Source organism: Callionymus lyra, chromosome 8, assembly GCF_982586985.1.
Source record: "Callionymus lyra chromosome 8, fCalLyr1.hap1.1, whole genome shotgun sequence".
Classification (NCBI taxonomy): Eukaryota; Metazoa; Chordata; class Actinopteri; order Syngnathiformes; family Callionymidae; genus Callionymus; species Callionymus lyra.
Genome location: NC_141825.1, coordinates 10,069,251 through 10,089,123, shown reverse-complemented (window position 1 = coordinate 10,089,123; position 19,873 = coordinate 10,069,251). Strand labels below are relative to the sequence as shown.

General features: G+C 37.2%; 1 protein-coding gene across 4 annotated transcripts in view; it reads right to left on the bottom strand.

Annotated features, from left to right (window-relative positions):
• Window positions 1-18,840, bottom strand: part of abcc8 (ATP binding cassette subfamily C member 8) — a 43,521-nt gene extending 24,681 nt beyond the window's left edge. For 3 of the 4 annotated variants that reach the window (XM_087796666.1, XM_087796669.1, XM_087796667.1), the window contains exons 1-11: window positions 18,820-18,840; window positions 15,488-15,650; window positions 13,259-13,400; window positions 12,226-12,347; window positions 9,828-9,994; window positions 9,247-9,489; window positions 4,227-4,415; window positions 3,306-3,470; window positions 3,004-3,159; window positions 1,779-1,913; window positions 292-454 (exon numbers count right to left, since the gene is read on the bottom strand). In XM_087796666.1, the coding sequence (XP_087652792.1) occupies window positions 292-454; window positions 1,779-1,913; window positions 3,004-3,159; window positions 3,306-3,470; window positions 4,227-4,415; window positions 9,247-9,489; window positions 9,828-9,994; window positions 12,226-12,347; window positions 13,259-13,400; window positions 15,488-15,650; window positions 18,820-18,840 (1,666 nt within the window). Of the gene's footprint in view, window positions 1-291; window positions 455-1,778; window positions 1,914-3,003; window positions 3,160-3,305; window positions 3,471-4,226; window positions 4,416-9,246; window positions 9,490-9,827; window positions 9,995-12,225; window positions 12,348-13,258; window positions 13,401-15,487; window positions 15,757-18,819 lie in introns of those variants that run through there. The other variant, XM_087796668.1, reaches the window with a different exon arrangement.
• Window positions 18,841-19,873: the final 1,033 nt, after the last annotated feature.

The window sequence follows — 19,873 nt, the reverse complement described above, 5'->3', positions numbered from 1 at the left end:
GATGTATGGAATAGACTTTCCAGGCATTCAATTGTCAGGGTTACCGCTTTCCGTCTCCAATGATTTATTCTATCCAAGACGGAGGAGGATGCTTTTTCCTGACCACAGTCTTTTTCTGAGCCAACAATGCGCAGCAAATAAGAAACACTATTCCCCCACAAATAAAAAAAATAAGGTCCAATAACCACTGCTGCGAGTTGCATTCACCGGTTTCCGAACAATCAGTTCCTAGTTGTTCGTGTTATGAAATATTAAGCGTCAACAGTGGCAAGGTGCTGAAAAGCTTCTTACTGGATATGGACGTGTAGAGAGCAAATGCCTGCAGGCTGGTCAGCTCTTTGTCCCGGGTCTCTTCCACACTGTCACAAAAGATGCGCTCCCATGCGTACAGCTTCAGCAGCTTGATGCCCCGCAGCAACTCATTGGTCTTTTTCAAACGCTCACTGGAGTATTCCTGTAAGTGGACACAGGGGGGACCACGCTGCTGTGAGAACGTTATGAACATGTGCTCTAATGTGGCAGTTGAAGGTGTTTCTCTTCATTTAAATCAGGCTACGCCTGGTGAGAGGCTATTGTGCTGAGATACACCTTGAGTTTAATTGCAGGATATGAAAGTCTGCAGTGCAATGATTCCATTAAGGGACAGCAACATAAATGTGGATAATCTAACACAGTGACTGGTAATAACAGCGAGGAGAGAGGAAGGTTGCTTATGGGACTTTATCATGTATGTCATTGTCATTTTAAAATGGTGACAATATTTTCTGACTGAGAGTAAATTGCATTTGTGTGTTTCGAATATTGTACATCCTTGTGATGGCCTGGTGAGATGTAAATGAAATCATATAATCACCGTATAAGAGGTTGAATAAACTAAGAGTCAATTCAGTGTGAAGTCTGTGCTTCGGTTCCCAGGCAGAGAATTAGACTTGAAGGGAACAAATATAGTATCACTGAATAAAAAATGATGGTCGCACAAGAATGGTCCTTCATTTTAAGTTGGTATATGGACTGTGGTCAAAATGTGCTTTCTGTGGTGGTTATTAAAGATTGAGTGTTGCCATTATAGGTTTATAAGTAAGTCTGGGGATTATGATAATAGAAACTGGTCATAATAATAGGGCGAAAAATTAATCATATTTAAGGGGCATAAAATGAATAGTATTATACTGCAGAGGCATCAAATAATTCACAATAATGTTTGAAATGTATGCAAACAATTGTGAGAAACAATATGTAAGTTCTAAATGATCGTTGTTAACCCAGCATGCGATGTTGTAATTAATTATTTTATAACAGACAACAAGTGCATTTGTTTAAAACAGAAGAGAAATGCTTTTGCGAGTTTTTTTCACTTCATCTTCCTGGAAAAGTCTCTACAGTAATTTGTATAAAAAATAGTGTTGCGGAACCACTGCTGTAAAGCAAATCTAAGAGCAACGTTAACATAATAATGCATTAGTCAAAACACGAAAAGTTGTCAAAATTAAAACACTTATTATAGGACATTTGAAAAAAAAAAAAACAGTATATAATAAAGTCAAAATGGTTTATTTTCACGTTTAATTTTCAAAGGGATAAATTGTACTAGAGACTATTTAAAAAATGTAAAACACAGCAATACTTTGTTGTTATATTAATTGTACAGTGATGACATTAGTATTTGGAGTTCAGGCAAAATAGAATGAAAAGACAAAAATAGAGTCGCTGACTAATCTAAATTTAAGAGCTGACATCTGACTATAATTAACTGTGACGCTCTTTTCCACGATACTTACCAGTGTGCTCTTTTGTGTTTGAGACAACTTGGTGGCCACAAAGTATTGTACCGGAGCTAACACAGCGATAACGGTTGCTCCGATCAAGGCACTGATTCCCAAGAGGTAGTAGAGCAGGATCACACCCACAATTATCTGAGATAAAGGGCGAGAGACGTGACAGAATAGAACGTCATTAAAACATCAAGATAAAAACATTTTTTGTTCATTGTTTCAATGCATTTAGTAAAATGCTTAAAGGGATTATTATTGCAAATGATGAGCAGTAGCCATATGTTTAAACACATGGTATATGGTAGAATGTTTCAGCTGGCACATATGATCAGTAAATGGAGCAGAGATATGAGCTACATTCTCCTCCCCCCCACTCACATGCTGTATTTTTGTTCTCTTTTATGGCACAAAAAAAGATGAGTCACGATGGTTCCACCTGTACGTGGCTTCTGTCCTGCCAGCAACAGTGTGGGGAGTCGAGCTGATTAGAAAGACCCAGATGGAGATCGATGTGAAATTTGAGCTGTTTTCGGTTGTCAATTATGCCAGTTAATTTAACACTAGAATGCTATTTATATGCTAATTCTGCTCAAACACATCAAAGACATCAGCTGCAACAAGTCGCATAATAAAGATCTGTTTGGGGAGTTATTATTTGCAAACAGAACAGTACTAGAATGTAACAGATCATTTTTTCAAAATGTGAATTTATTTTACACCTTTCCTACTGGTCACCAAAATCCGAAAAAACAAGTTGATGCCTCATTGTATTTGACTTTGTCATGAAACATATGTTTAAAAATAAGAGTTTTCCTTTCTCTGCATTTGCAATGGACAGCATTTAAACATCTTAGGTCATCATTCAACAATGTTAATAGTCTTTATTTAATCTGTATTTAATATGAAGCTTACACTCTCTATAGAATTACAGTAGAAGCAACTGTCAGTCGATGTTAATATATGGTGGCTTGGCAACTACTTCTTTCTATTAAACTGAGCCTCCGCCTTCACCCGACATTTATCTTGTTGACATTTAAAGGGGAGAGTGATGTCGAAACAGACAGGAATTAAAATAAACGGTTAGATTCTCCCAAAGCTTTCTCTGATGAATGTTTTTTTTAATTAGTTTTCATGGATTCTATTGTTTTTTTTTTAGTTAATGGTATAATTTAAAGATTCATGAGGTCTGTAAAATAAAACAATAAATAAATGACATTTGAATGCTTCCTACCTGAACTGGCATGGCCCACAGATTAGGACAGAGGAAGAAAAACCACATGAGTTGATTGGTATCTATGGCAACCAGATTGCAGATTTGAGCAACAGTGAGCTCCCCCATGGACATGTTGGAGGTGCATAAACGCATAATCTTGTTGTAGATTTTGGTCTGCAAAAAAAACAAAAAGAAAACATAACTAAAAAATCCTGTACAACAAAAATAACCACACTATCTTACACTATTGAAACGGAAATGTGTAGTAAATAATTGAGCAACAAACACAGAGGCTTCAAAGAGCGCGAACAGTATCTCACCTGAATGGCCCCACGAAGGTTGATGCCTGTTTCGATCGCCACATAGTAAGACGCCTGGAGGAAGGTTCTTTGCAGGATGAGGGCAAAAAAAAGCAGCACAGCCAACACATACGCGTTCGCCAGAAACTCCTTTGATGAAATGAAATTGATCCCCAGTAACCTCATCTGGAAACAGACAGCAGTTGAAAAAAAATATTGACCTATTTTTGTTTATTATTTCGAGCACATGTAGGAAAGAAATCATTGCGTATGGACTTTATTTGGTATTCTTTTTATTTTTTAAATAGTTAAGTCTGAAGAACAAGTCATTTTATTTCTATTTGGTATGTCTTCTGCACAAATGTATTGTCTGATTATATTATCTGTGAAAAAAACATTTGTATCAGGTGAATCACAAATTATTTATTCTTAATTATTCTTTAAAGAGGTTTCTGTCACTCATCCAATATAGGACTAAAAACTGTATTTTTCTTTCAACTTTCAAACAAACACGAGTGCAAATTGGTGTAATTGTATTATTTGATTCCGGTTGACTTTCAAACAAATAATTCCAAAGTTATTCTTTGCCGAAAGATAAAACTCCCCGCCTGGTAGGCGTCATGGTGTGCCCTCTGTGAAATCCAAGATTGGCCGACAGCTACTGGAGCAATACGTTCCATAAATATTTGAAGAGGCTTGAATTAGAATCAGGTGAATTGGAAGGGCATGTAGACGACGGTCACCTTTCTGATAAGTCTGGTTATTTGTGTTTCATGTCACGATCATACTCAAACCTAAGCCTCTATATATATTCATATAGCAAAACAAAAATCAGGATCTCACTTGCAACACATCGTGTTGTCTCGAAGAACATTAGTAAAGACAATTTTTAAAATATTCTAATATATTTCCTTCAATTCTTGGTCTAGATGTTGTATTTACCGGTTGCTGTATTGTGCGGTTGTCCTTGCTGATGTGGTGAACGATGCCAGAGATGCAGAGAGGACCAGCGAACCCCAGCAGATCAGCCATGAAGCGGAATGTGATGCTGAGAATAAGGGGTCGGCCAAACGCTTTCCTCAAAGCCTCCCAGATCCACTTAGGGCTTTGTGCCGTTGTGCTCGGAGGCTTCTGAGAAAAGACAGACAAATGTAAAGAAGATTGAGTTACATTGAGGTAAACGATTACGCCGAGAAACACCATGATAGGAGCAACTTGTGGGCATAGCAGGAAGTGCTTAGATCGATTGAGATGGTATGTTTCTCTAGCTCCTACAGAGAAAATCATTAGATTTTAAATTAATTCTTAAAGAAATAAGAATGGGTTTGCTTTTAGGGGTGTCGGAAAATAATGCATTAAATTAAACTATTTACTTTTAATTTAACATGCAAATATGAATGGCTTTTATTCGTCTTTGTGTTGCAGTTAAACTTCAGGCTGCTAGATGGCAGCAGCCATTACGTCCTTCCCAACTAAAGGAACAATGACATCCTGCGAGATGACTGAGGATACACTTAACTACAGAAGCTTTAAAAGCTTATTTTCGGAAAAATTTTGGTTTAAAAATAAATGAAAGCAGTTACGACAAATATATTCTACCTACAGTATCGCAATATATCGCAATGTATTGTATCTGTGACCCTGTATCGTGATGCGTACAGTAGTGATGGTTTGATGAAGCTTCATGAAGCAGTGTCATTATGCTCAGAGTCCACAAGATGGCAGTCTCTGCACTATTTTCCTGTTCTAATGAAAACATCACATCGTTTTTAAACTCATGGCGCCACCTACTGACCTGTGAACAACATGACACTGCTTCATGAAGCTTCATCAGACCATCACTAGTGTACTGTATCGCTAGATTCTTACCAATACTTTCCACATTATATTAAAGACAGGATTGGATCACACAGATTGTGAGGAACCACCGAACAAAATCCTTTGGTAGTACAGGGTATCAAAACATTCTTTGTCTTCGGTGCAAAGTTTCTGTAGCCATTTGTGATCATACTTGATAATTAATGGATATTTCTGAAGAAAGACTGACAAAGAGAATGAACATCAGTTTGATTCGTCACTTGTTACTAAGTGTTTTTTTGCACTGGAAATTATTTGTTTTATTTATTTTTTTATCTGTTAGAGAACAGATTGGAGTGGAAGTTTACCAAAGGTGAAGACATTTTACTCTGTGTAAAGTGTGTGTCGTTTTACTTCTGTTAGAATTAATTTTATATATAAATATCTATATATAATGATTATAATTCATCACCAACATACAGAATAAGGAATAGAAGGACAAATGTTTCATGCAAAAGTGTGTAAAAGTCGGCAGGAAACCCTAGTCTCTAGTGGAATAACTTTAGCATAACATAAATATGTAAAGCTTTTGCTTGATGTTCTCAAAGCCTGAGCTCAGATTCATGGCACAGAAGAAAGCAATAAAAACATCACATATTCAGTGAGTATCAGTTGCTTTAACACCGATTTCATGTAGGTTTTTTCACCTACCAGAATTCACAACAGACAATTTGTCATTTTACAGCCTATTTACCAACACAATTTTATGTCAGAAAAAAGTAAAAAGTGTACTTATAAAGACTGCCGTTTTATGATGTATACACCAACAAATAAACTACACATTCACAGCATGGAGAGAGAGCTCCTGTGCTTCCTACCAGGCCGATGATTAACCCTTATTATGTCAACATCTGACAGCTTGTCCTGATCAATTTTCTAGATTATTTCACTTTCTCAGAAGGGACTAAAGATCAATTTCTCTCTGGAGCGGAGCCAGTATGACAACAGAAGATAAAACTAGGTTGAACTATTCGAAGCAGCTTTCAGGGGAGTGGAAAGTAATTGGTTGGACATAAGAGCTGAATCGCTGCAAGTGACGGCACTTCTCTGAAAGAAAGTGCAAATTTAGGTCAAAGCAGTAAAAGTCTTGCTGTGGCTTCATCTTGAGAAGCAGTGATTAATGGAAGGTTTCACACTCGAGCACTCGAGTCAGTCAGTGATGCAGAATAAATCATGATGCTTGCAGAGGAACACGTTCTTAAGTCTTTTCCAGCAGACTTGTACAGTCGAAGACACGTTAATGGTATTAAAACAAACACATCTTATTCTATTTTCACATCTATTTTAAGAATCAAATAAATGCTTTGTCATGATATTTCATCGTGGGGTCTTCGAGTTCGATCAACAATCGCGGCGTGTGTGCGTGTGTGTGTTATTTTCTCACTAATCCGAGCTGTGAGAAGAGACGTGACTGTAAGCATGTGTCTCCGGCTTTCCGTCCGAGCCGACACTGAACCCATTTAACTCCGCATACAAACAAAAACACACAAAAACAGACAAGTACCTTGCAATCACACGAGGAGAGGAAAAAAAAAGTCTGAAGATCTATTCTCACAAACCCTTCCTGAAATGAACTTCCCATCAAGAGAAGCTCAGACCCTGCAGGGGTCGAGATGTCACATCGTTCACAGTAGAATGAGAATGACCCTCTTCCTCTGTGTCCCCTCCCTCCTCCACCTCTCTAGTGGGCTCTTTCTTTCATCCCTCGCTGCTCGTGGAAGGAAGTCTGATTACGTCTGCACCGGACACACACGCCCCAGTGACGAATCTTTGGTGACCTTTCAAACACTGGAAAACAATGACCCCTGACATGTTGCGCATTGAATGACACAAGTGCAGCTTAGATATCTATTGAAGAGACTTGTAAGAGCTTAAACGCTTTGACTTAACGAGAAATGACTTTTCATGTTGAGCTGTTGCATCAAAAGTGTGCCTTTAACTTCCCTTTAAACTCATATAAACTAAATTGCAAAATAATTTTATAAGACTCGCTGGATAGTAATCAAAGTAGAATAATATCAATGTTATTGTATTGACCTATAAAGATACCAGTGTTTAAGATATTACTAATATCAAAAGGACTTCAACTAAAAGTATAACTGAGGATTAAGTAAATGTAATAAATGGAAAGTTACATACCATTAAAAATTATCAGTACTGGTAAATGACAAAGTTTGTTCGCCCGGCGACCGAGAGTGCTAAAAGATTTTGGCACGTTGTATGATTGATTTTTAGACCGTTTCTAAAGGTAAATCAAACTGATAATATGATGATGTTTACATTTTGATCTATGTATCGGCAAAAATCTGGCGATTCGATACATACCACGATACAGGGGCAATGATATGCTATATTGCGATATATGACACTATATTGTGATACTGTAGTAACAAGGTTATATTTGTAGCACTGCACGAGTACTTGACTCTGGTGTTGCAGAATTTACAGACCACATGACTCTTGACAAAGTCGCAACTGCTTTCATTTCTTATGGAGCCAAAATATGTCCAGACATCAGTATTAAAAGTTGCTGGAGTCGACTGTATCCTCTTGTCCTCAGTCATAAAAAATAGATTTAATTTGACACACACATAATTGAACTATAAACCATAGAAAACTAAAATCAATATAATGTCATTTTACACGTAAAACACAATATATATTTCCTGAGTCATCCAGGTTCATTGACCAATTTCCCATTCCTTAAAAAATACTGCATCCATATCTTATTTTAATTCTAAAACAGATTTTGCAAAGTAAATTTCATGTTTTCCTATTATCCTTTGGGGCATAGACTAATACTAACCCACAGCTTCATGCTTCAAGGTGACATGACAGGAAACAGCTGCTGCTTTCCTGAAGCCGAATAAATGAAGAACAACAACATTATTCCCTCAATGATATAAAGGTTAAAATCATGTTAAGAAGGAATTGTTGTTGCTTCACGTTATATACAAATGTTCAAAGGCTAATTAGTCACGCTGCTCCAGCAAAATACTCTTTGTGACGTCCAGACAGAGTTTATTGGTCCCAGTTGAACCAGATCTGAGTCATATCCCTACAATGCAAGCAGCTGCAGTAAAGTAAACGCTCAGAAAGTTCCCACATAAATGGTCGATGTGTGACTGACAGCAGTCATCAACTGTAAAAATATATAAAACGTTGCTCCAGGGAACAGTGAAAACGTGAACATTATTTGAATCTGCAAGATATCTCACAGTCACACTGCTTCAAATGCTTGAGGGTAAAAATAGAAATAAAATAATAAACATTATTTTGAATTGCACTTTCAGTTTTGGTTGGAGTTTTAAAGATTGAATATACAATTAATGATAAAAAATCTTCAGTTCTAATTATTTCCTTTAAAACAGACAACAAAAGGTTTTGTTTTCATTTATAGAATCTAATTATATTTCACGGTGGAGGAAATTTGAGCGCTTTGAAAAATATTAAACTCAAAACATGCTATATCAAATATGCAGTGCGAAAAAAAATAACCATCATTATAACAATAAAATAACTCTAACAACAATTACAACTATAAAAAACAATAATGATTATAGTTTATAAAATTCCAAAGCTACAAGGTCAATAGGAAAATACCAAGGTTGAAAATAACATTTCAATACTATCTACAATACATGACGATAATGTAGCTTCATAGGAAATCAGGGTGAGGACCTCACAGTTGATTGATTCTAAACATTTTTCTTATGATAAACCCGACAAGGCAACCAATCAAAAAATCCTTCTTTTTCTTTAAATGACACATGCTAGAACACATTCATGCAGTTTACAACCAGCATCAACCCAATATATATGCACGCTTCAGCCTTGTGTCTGACAAAGCTGATACAATTCATCCAGCAGCAGCACTGATAAAGATAGAGATAAAACACAGCAATTCTTTTGACTTTCATCACTGTAGACTCAAGTAGAATGAAAACACTTTAAATTGACCCAGTAAAGTGCAAAAACAATTCAAGGATATTGCGTGTTTTGACGCATAAAAAGCACTACACCCTTATCTTCAAATCAATTGTCTCACACACAGAGGGCTATCGACTTCTTAGTTGTTTTGAAAAAAAGGGGGAAAAACACCCACCTTTTGGTCTTCGAAGGCCTTGCGCAGCTTAATGTAGTTTGTAAGAGCTCTCATCGCTATTGGTAGTTTTCCGATGACCTTAAGGTCAATAGGTCGTCGGTGAGCCGAGGTTATGAATGTGTTCATCCACCAGTACGTTGCTTTGGACAACAGGTTGACAAATGGCTGCAGAAAACGAACGCCCAGATCCTGGAGGTCCTCTGGAGGTTTCACTTCTGTGGGGTCGGCGAAACACATGTAGCGCTGTAAAAAAAAAAAAAGTGGGGAATACAATTTCAGGCTATAAATTAAAATGAGTCAAGGTTGTTGTATAATAATTATAGAGCTGTGATGGTTACTGCTTAAATCGTTTCAAACAAACATCATTTTATTATTATTAATAACAACACTTTTCAAGCAAAGCAGTCGTTCATCTTTATCTTGTATTGTTCAGGGCCTACAATTTTAAATGAATAACGACAACAAAATAATTTATGGGATCATTAAGTCAGCCGGGGGATTGAAAATAAATTGAACGGTCGGCAGAAAATAAATTTCAGTCGATGAATAATGCCGTGTCAACATAATACATATGCACTCACCCTGCCCAGGATGACGTTAATCTCCACAGAAAGCAGGAGGCCATAGAGCAGTACCAGCAGTCCAGTGATACAGTAGCGCAGCTGTCGAGGGCCAATACCATGTTCAGTGTATTTGGCAAACTTGATCGTCTTCATGACGAAGGCCAGAACCCAGTAGATCAGAAGTGCTGAAGGGATTGACAATGTACGGATGTTAAGAAAAAAGACCACATCAATTGTTGTTTTATTAAATGCGTGGTTCACATTACATCTGAATGTTCACCTCAGCCTTCAATGTCAAGGTCGTAAACCATTTAGCAGGTTTTGTCTGTTCATTATTACCGGTTATTATGGAGATTAGCACGTCGTAAAGGCCACACATTTCATCTTAATAACGAGACTCTAATGGTCAACAGGTTAAATTCAACAGAGAGTCAGTGGACTGTGAATGAGCAAAAGCTCTACTTTAAGCTCCCTCCGGATGTCACAGCGCCTCTTTAATTCTATTTCCAGGCCAGAACAAAATTCAATTCAGCTGCTTATCCTTGATCTCTGAGTCAAGACCAGAATCTTGGACAGACTTTTTTGCCAGTTTTATCATCCCAACAATTTTCAATTGCAGCTCAGATTCAATTTTTTTGATAGGTTAGATACAAATGATACACTTTTTTTTCAACAATGCATGTCAATCAAACAAGCAACGAAACTAAACTAACAAAGGTTGTCACTCACCTTGACAATAATACACAATGTTAACCGTTAAGTTTAATGAGCATTGAAAATATATATATATATTTATCGTTATATTTAACGTAAGTATGAGTCTAATTATATAAAAATCCTTTAATTCTTGGAGGATTCCACTATCCTAATTGTCTCTGTTTGTTCTTCACCCAAAGCACCAAAAATGTTCTTTCTTCAACGTCCGTTTTTTCCTTTTATTGTGAGTCTCTTATAAATCGTTGATAGCGATAATCTCTGTTTCTTATCTTTACTTAAAGACTGATGTCTTTATAGATCAACCACATGAACTATAGTCTATTTATTTTTGACCAGAGGTGCCCCCTTAAATGACCTCAAGAAGTGGAGTTATGAAGTTAAGTTAAGAGGCAGTTAAGAAGTAACTATGATGGATGATAATGAACAAACAGGAAGTTAACCGCTGAAAGGTTAATGAAGCATGATTAAAGTGATAATCTATTTAATCACCAGCAGCAATAACATCATTAATATGAAGCATGATAAATGACAAATTAAAAAATCAATTAACCGATGTTTAAATTCATAACTAAATGTATAAATAAACATGTGAATAAATATCATAATTTCAAAATATCAAAATGAATTCTGAATATATTTTTGTTGAAGAAAGGTGCTATTTCTGTGTGTGTACATTTGTAATTTGACTTTTATTTATTTATTTAACATTTTTTTCATGTATTTAGTGTTTTATTTATTTTGTGGTTTTCTGGCCTGTCTGAACCAGTGATTGGTTAGACGAGAGAAAAAGTCAAAAGCATTGATCCTGAAACCATCGAGCCTGCAGTAAATAGCCTTCAGCATCAATGCTGCAGCTACAGCTCTCACAATGAGTAGAAGACCTGAGGTGAAGCATGTGGGCGATTTTGTGAAGATTACCAAGTATTCTACTTCCACATCACAACAGCGTTGACCAGAGACAATATTTTTTATTTAATAAAGTTTAATGCGTTCAAATTGAGTCCATTTAAGTCCCAAAATCCCATATTGCACTTACACACTTTACTTTATCTTTTAAACCTGTCCGTGCTGGTTCTCATTCATCCAGGTCATGGTTATCCAAGAGGTTCAAAAGCGAGTCAAATGTACTGTGTAGAGATTATCTTTTAAATTGTTTTTTGCTGTATTAAATATATCAAACAAATAAATCTTTTTGCTAAGTGGTAACATCTCAATGCAATCTATATATATGTATTCAGGACATGATGAAATACAATGTTCTCACCCTTATAAGAGCTTTAGTTATTCCAAAAAAATAACTATATAAATATAGATGAATTAGCAACCATATCTTAACAGTTTCACTCTTTCCCCTGCAGCCATTGTAACGGTAAACTTTTGCAGTTATTGTTGGCAACAACGAGCACTAAAAAAAAATCAAAAAGGGAAAAGAGTTTTCCCAATCTAGAAAACAGCTCTTATCCTAATCTGATGATATGTTCATAGTATTAAATGAAAGATGCTGCGTCTAAAAACTAACCCATGAGGTCTGAAGATATGAAAATTAGATCGAATGCAGAAAATCTTTAAATAACAAAATGAAATCTCCATCCAGATTTCTAATATAAAAAGATAATGTTGATAATGCTGTTGGTTTGTGGAGTATATTTAGTTTTTAATGTCATTGAAATAGAAATGGAGCAGGTGAATATTAACCTACCTAGTAGGAGTTTGGGGAAGTTGGAGGTCTCGATGTTATGGTAGTAGATAATGGAGGTGATGCCCGCCGTGAAAGCCAGTCCTGCTGGCATGTAGAGGTGAAGATGGAGAGACTGGCTGAACCTGTGAAACAAAAGTCAAACAGAGGTGAAGAGTAAACTAATTAACAACACACAACTGAAACTGGAGATATTTTATAGATCAGCTAAAAACATCCTTCACTGTATTTATTTTGCCATGAGCACCTCTAACAGTGAAGCACTGACCCCCCTTTCACAATCAATATTCTATTAGACATCGGAGCCTGTGGTCGTGAACGTTTGGACTGGGACAAACGTGATGTCTGGTGTCCTGACTCAGCCACAAATTATAATTGGAAGGTCCATCAATAAGAGTGTTAAACATGGACACATGTAGGAGCGGAACACACTTGAACGAGGCAGCGACAAAGAGCCTTTTTCTTTTCTCGCATTATCAGCAGATAGAGGAGAACGTAAGAGAAGTGTGGCCCTGAATATAACGCCAACCCAGATGTGACTTCTCTGGAGGTGTGAACACTGATTGACGGATCCACTTTCATCGACAGACATTTTCAGAGGAGAATAAACCAAGCCTTCACCGTCCAAAAAAAAATCTGTTTTTTTTAACATCCCATCGTAGAAACTGGTCTTTCTGACCGTATTGATAATATAATCTTTATCCAATCACATTTTCTATCTTAATAATTATTGTCATAACTGTGACAATTTAACACTTTGGCAATAATATAGGTAATACAATAAAACATCTGTCATACAAGCAATAATCTAGTAGCGCCGAAGGCTGAAAGACAGTTTGATAAAAAAGTATATTAAAAACGTCATACAGTAAAGGTTCATGACAGCTGGAAGCTGGAGTTATTATATTTATAACGTATCAATTTAAGACGTTCTTAAGATATAAAATAATTCATTAAATACGAGAATAAACTCAATAAAACTGATTGCGATATTTTAACAACATGAAATTGAAACAAAAGTATCAAAACGTCATACCCATCAGAGACGATTCCTTCTGCAATTTCACAGACGAGAATGAAAAGCAGGACGAAGGTGAGGAGCCATCGGAGGTTGTGGCCCGGGAAATGAAGCCAGGTACTGTGGTGGATATGGACTTTTGAACTTTGGCTGCCCCAACCTTACATAGGTGCACAGACGGAAGAAAAAGATCAACTGTTTACCTTTAACAAACACATTTAAACAGTATAATAATATATTAAGAACAATACTGCAGCATAATTAACTGTCTCTGTAGCTTGTGAGAGTGTTTTTTCAACTATCCTTGTTAATGACCTTGACTTGTGCTCTCTATTCCCACTACAACCTTCAGTAACAAAGTGCTGTCGCTCTCATATTAGAGGTGATTCTCAGTAGAATTAAAAAAACAGGCTGAGCCAGCTGGATGTTGCGTCAGCCTGATATTAGTCTACAACAAGACTAGGATCTTTAATCAAATATACCACGAGGTAGTGGAATATGAAAAACGGCTATTTTAAGAACAGTTTTTTTAGTATTTCTTTATTAAAACAAAATATTTAAAATCAAGCTGGTCCGTATTTAATAGTTGGATCACAACAGGGTGCAGCTGAGTGTGCACTTCCTGACCTTCAATGTTTATATTCATGTCCGGGACATTAAAGCCGCACAGGATTGATGACGACTGCAAGTTGGGTTTGTGCGCGACATGGTAACACAGGAGTGTTTGTGGAAAGACAGGGAAAGGAGAAATCCTTTCTAATCCTTCGACATTTGTCTTGACAGAACTGAGAGGGATGCTGCTCAAGGTGACACAAGACAGAGATTTCTTTTTTTTTTCCTAAGACAGATTTTTAACCTTTTTTTGTCCAGTTATTGATTTATGAGTGCTGCTTGAAAATATGTTGAAATGTCAATCATACGGGTAAACGTCTGTGTTATTGGAATTTTGCCTTTTAAAAAAATAAAGTGGATAGACATGACTGATCTGTGCTGTTTTGGGGGTTAAGATCATAGTTTAGATTTCCAATAAGATAATCATCTTTTGTTAATTTGCAATCTTCTAATATTTTCAGATAATAATGACAACATTTTTCTTTAACGATCTACTTATTTAGTTGCACACAACTCAAACAAAGCAAATAATTACACACCAATCTGGCATAACATTCTGTAAACGTTAAACTATTCCTGTTTAAAAATCTGTTGATATTATCAGATTTGCCAGCCACTTGGATTAAATCCAATTGAGATATCAAAATGATACACTATCTTTATCGTAGTTTCTTCCTACATGACACTAGAAAACAAGCTAAATATTAGCTAACAAACAAAAACGTAGTAGGAAAATGTTTCTCCCCCAGTTAGGAAGAGAGATGAGAATCATAGGATCATGTGTCAGTAGAAAAAGAGAGAAACTGCACCTTCTCATTAAAAGCTAAAATTTCATTTTCACTTTCTCCGACACATTTGACAGCAGGAACAGAGAGTCTGTGTCAAACTAATGCAAAAGGTCTGACAATGTGCTCCGTCTGAGAAAAAGTCATTTCCTGCTCAGGGAATAAAAACACGCACACACATGCAGGACACACAAACATTGACAAAACAGTGTTGGGGCAGGAGCGTGTTTACATGAAACTGTCACTGAGGTCGTGTGTTGCAAAGCAGAGCAGGTCTGGAACACATGGACGATGACTATGATGCTAAAATGTTGGCCAACTGCCGAGTAGGAAAAAGCAAACGATGCGAGAATCATTTGCCAGAAAGTAAAGCATGTGTTTAACTGTTGACGAGACTATTGTAAATGTAAGATCACTTAGTGGTGTTGTTTATGTGTTTCTGGCTGTGAGACATAAAAGTCCATTTAAACAAGGGAAGAAATTGTCACTGGGATATGAGCACAGCGTATAAAGAGAATTCTCTTGTCTAAATATTTATATTTTGGCGCCCTGAAGGAAAAATTGATGAGATGAAATCATGCAATCAAACATTATCAAACAGGCATGAACAATAAAAGCATCTTTTGTATTTTTATTACTGTTTCTAGGCACAAGACTTCTGTTTTCGGTTGGTAAACTGAAATAAATGGAGGGAAAAATTTCAAAAACTTCTCAAACTAAGTCTAAAATATATGAAATGGACATGGGGAAATCCCACCAACTATCTTCCTTCATATCGCATTGACCCACTGACATGTGTGCAAGTGTGTGTCTTCGTGTTCACCGATCATACCTCCCCGCCAACACTCACCGATGAAGAGGATGGGAAAGGTGATGAAGAGGAGGAAGATATGTGGCACCACATTGAGCGCGTCCAAGAAGCAACCGTTGTTGAGAACTCCACCGTCCACATTGTAGGCTAGAGAGTTATTCTCATTCCCACAGAACGCCAAGGACATGGTGGAACCGGGACTCTGCAGGGGAACCGGACAGATGAAGGCGAGGAAGAGGAGGAGAGGGAAGGAGGAGGGACCAACAAGGAAAGACAGACAAATAAAAACACGTATGAAACGTCTCTCAGTGCATGATGAGTTCTCCGACGCCTTCCTCACTGGATCCAGGTCATTCTCTGTTCGCCGTCTTTAAGTCTTTTTTAAATCCAGATCCCCAAAAATACATCCAAAAGAGGTCAAGATAAAGTGATGGGTCAGAAACAGAACCGGTCAAGTGCATACACAGCAGCTCCCTTCTCGTTCAAGCCGCTTTCCTGGCCATGCTTTGGAGACAGATCTGCATCCCGTCTGTCTGGAGAGTGCATGCATCCTCTAAAGCTGAGGATTCACTTGTACCGAGGGCTGCACCGCTCCCCTGGAATGCATTCCCTCTCCGTCTCACATCACACACACACACATACAGGGCAAGACGGCGGCATTCTGCAGTACACCTGCTATTCCTGTCTCTGTGCAGAGCAGAGCTCGACCTTGGTATGATGAGAGCGAGGGAGCGGAGTGTGTGTGGAGCTGGCGGACTGAGAAACTAAGGTAGGAGGGTGACAAAGAGACAGAGAGAGAGAGAGAGAGAGAGAGAGAGCGGGAACGTGAATGATAACAGGACAGCGGGGGGAATACAGCCAATGAATGAGTGATGCCAACGTCACAGACGAACGTGTAAAGCATCGGCAAGTGCAGTAATCTAAATCCTAACAGGACATTTCCAGCGGTTACGTAAAAGCTACTTGCGTGTAAAGCAGTATTAGCAGCGTGTGTGCATTGCAAAGAGAATATATAGAGCATAAATAAATAAACGCTATTGTCATAAATTCAGTGTCACTCAAGCCAAGAAGCAAATGACTTGTTGTAGACTTGGATTCAGTAAGACCTACATTACCGGATTTCGGATTATCCAACCCTCAGATGGACATTTTGATTATGATTAATATGGTCTGAAGAGGAGCCATAACATGCGGAGAATGGGGATAAATAGACAAAACACAGACCTTCAGGGTGATGATATTCAGAGTAATGAGGATTTATTCAAAAGAGCTCAGTGGATGGACTTGTCTGGGAATAAACATGGTTAACTGCTGGGTTCTGGCGTATTGTAAGGAAGGCGGTCATACATACATGCCTGGGCAAATAAAATAAAAGCTTAAAGTAGATTTTGATATGTCGGAAAGAGACGCACTTGCTTATATGGAAATTATTTATTCATAAAACTAGTCCTTTTTGACAGTGATATGGTATGTTTGATAAATGCTTTAACAACCCCTGTTTGTTGTTTAGAAATTAAAAATCTGCGGATTTATGATAATAAGACATACTAAGTCCCTATATGAACACTCAAGTTTACTGTTCAAATGCATTAAAAATATGAAGACATAAAAATCATCTGCCATGGAAAGTGGATAAAATGGTAGAAAAGGTGGAGAGAATGAAATGAGGTGCACTTTATGTTAGCATTGAGTTTTCATTAGGATTTGTGTCATTAATTGTATTCCTCTTAAAAAAAAAGAATGAAATATTCGAATTGTATCTGTTGGAATTCATGCTCTATTAGCTAAAACTGATAGCATGGCTTTCAAATAGGACAGAAAAAAACTTTCAGGGAGTAAAAATGTTGGTAAAACTGTCAACAACTTTTCAAAAGTATTTCTCTAGTGCCTCCATTTTAAATATTAAAAACAATAACTATTAGCCTCAAATGAGCAGATGCTAAAGGCTAGCATGCTATCTAGCTTGATAGCTTTTCTTCTAATATTTTTCGTTTTATCATTGTTAATATATTTAATTTAATTCAATATTATCAATTAAAGATGTTGGACTACAACTGCTGTGTTTGGCTACAGAGTAAACAAATACATTTACATTAAGAAAAAATGACAACTTACTTGACAAAAAACTCAGCCATCTTGGATATGAGGGGCGGGGCTTATTTGGCTCCAGGAAGTCAGGAAATCCTCTTTATTTTATTTAAATACAATAATTCCTATTAAACATTTGAAATGTAGTTTTCCCACTATTTTTAATAATAAAGTGTTAGAAAACAATGCAAACTAAGATTTAATACCTATCTTAAAAATGTGCTCTCATTGTATTTACATTGAAAATATTCTTCATCCAACATTTGCAATAAATCTTCCACACATGAGCTTCTATAATCAGTCCATATTAAATAGTATATTCAAGTTTTCTATTAAAGCTTCTCGTTTGTCACACATTTTCTGTCTCCGCCACCTGCTCCACCCTGGCTGCACTCTCTTCTTCATCTTGCTTGATCCTTGTCCACATGTCTTTAAAAGTTGACCCACAGTTTTCACTCCTGTCACCCTCCATATTTCTAACTTAAAAAACAACAACATATATTCTCACTTGCTTTTTACAAACCTCTACTCATTTGCTCTCGGGTCTATACCTCCACCTCTCTTGCTTTTTCTTTACCTTCTCCTTATTTCAAACCAGCGTGGACATCATCATATGCTGATGCTGATGATGATGATGATGATGATGATGATGGACATCATACCTCGCCTCACTATTACTCGCCTGATCCTCTAATTATAAACCCATTCAACAGTCACACACATGTGTCAAAGCACGTTTCCCTGAACAATAATTGACATACATTTATGTAGTGGCCTATATCAGAGATTTGCACCATCCATTACTAGATTGTCTGAAGGGGGGGGGGGGTGTGCTAGAGAGAGAGGGCAAGAGTGCAAGTAAAAAACAAAAACTGTTCTAATATGTAAACTACATACTGTATAAACAACAGCATAACCATCACATCTGTGTCTTTTTGGATGATATAGTTCTTCAAAATTGGGTTAAAATATGATTGAATATCAAGGGACATCACTGTGAATTTTCCAATCTACTTTGGTGAGACTGAGACGAAGGGATGATTTGTCTAGATCTGACTTTTTTTCCCCATAATAAACTCTCCATCTGGCGGGAACAAATCCGTCAACCCACGACATAATAACTTAGAATCCAACATTATTATATTGCAGTGATGTATTGTTGCACATGGAACGTCTGTTCGAAATTCCTTGAATATAATAAATAATATACTTAAAATTATTATAATAATATATTATAATATACTTATAATAAAAAATTGGATATTTCGAGTTGCGAAACTCACCGGTTTATAGCGTGAGATCATCGTGGATCAGGTTGTGTCACATCCGTCGTTTGGATCCAACAGGACGAGAAATAATATCAAAAATCCACGACCGTCATCCGCGCCTGATCCAGGTGCTGTCCGCGGTGCTGAACCCGGGACCGAGGTAGGGCAAGGGGGCAGAACTTCCGCTCGATCCCACCCTCGTTTTTATCCATGAAGTTACAAAGGGGAAAAAAAGGGGGTGGTGGGGAGGGACGGGTCGTAAAACGCTCCACAGCGGTCAATTCCACGCTTAAACTCGCCGCTCAAGTCACGTATGCAAACCCACTGCACACTGTGGTTACGTAAGAGTGTGGAGCAGGAGACGTTACATGATGGGTTGCTCCACTTTCTGCTGCCCAGTTCTGTGACTCCCACTTCTGCCTCTTTATCCTCAAAATGAAGATTAACCCGCGATGAAAATCAGCCAAACTGAGGCTGAGGTGAAAGATTATATATTTTTTCTTCCAAAGGAGTATATTGCCCCCTGTGGGAGGAATCACCAGAAACCACATTACAGTACATTTTAATAATGTATAATCATCATCATCATTTAAAGATTTACTTTGTGTGCATAGAAAAAACACTTTATTATACAAGCTAATAAATCATTTCCACACTAAAATAATCATTGAAAAAAGTGGGCATGATGAAGTCAATAATGATAACTATATTTATCATCCAAAATTTTCAAGATGTTTGAGCTGATGGAGAAAAACTCAAAGTCGACAGACGATCTTGTTACAAGGAAAATAACCACAAGAAATAAGAGGGAGGCTAATCAAAAAAGATACCTTTAATAGACATTACAAAGACAGATCACGTCCATTCAGAGTTGCCGGCGAGGAGAGACCCAATTTTCATTTACTCGGGGGTAGAATGTTTTAATCATGTCCGACCACTATTGACAGCCACATCCAGGCTCATCAGAATCACTTTAATTTCCAGGTGAAGGTTCAATTCAATTGATGATGAATAAATGGCTCCTTCTCCATCAACGTAATAGCTTCAGCTTGAAGACTCAGAAGAAGGT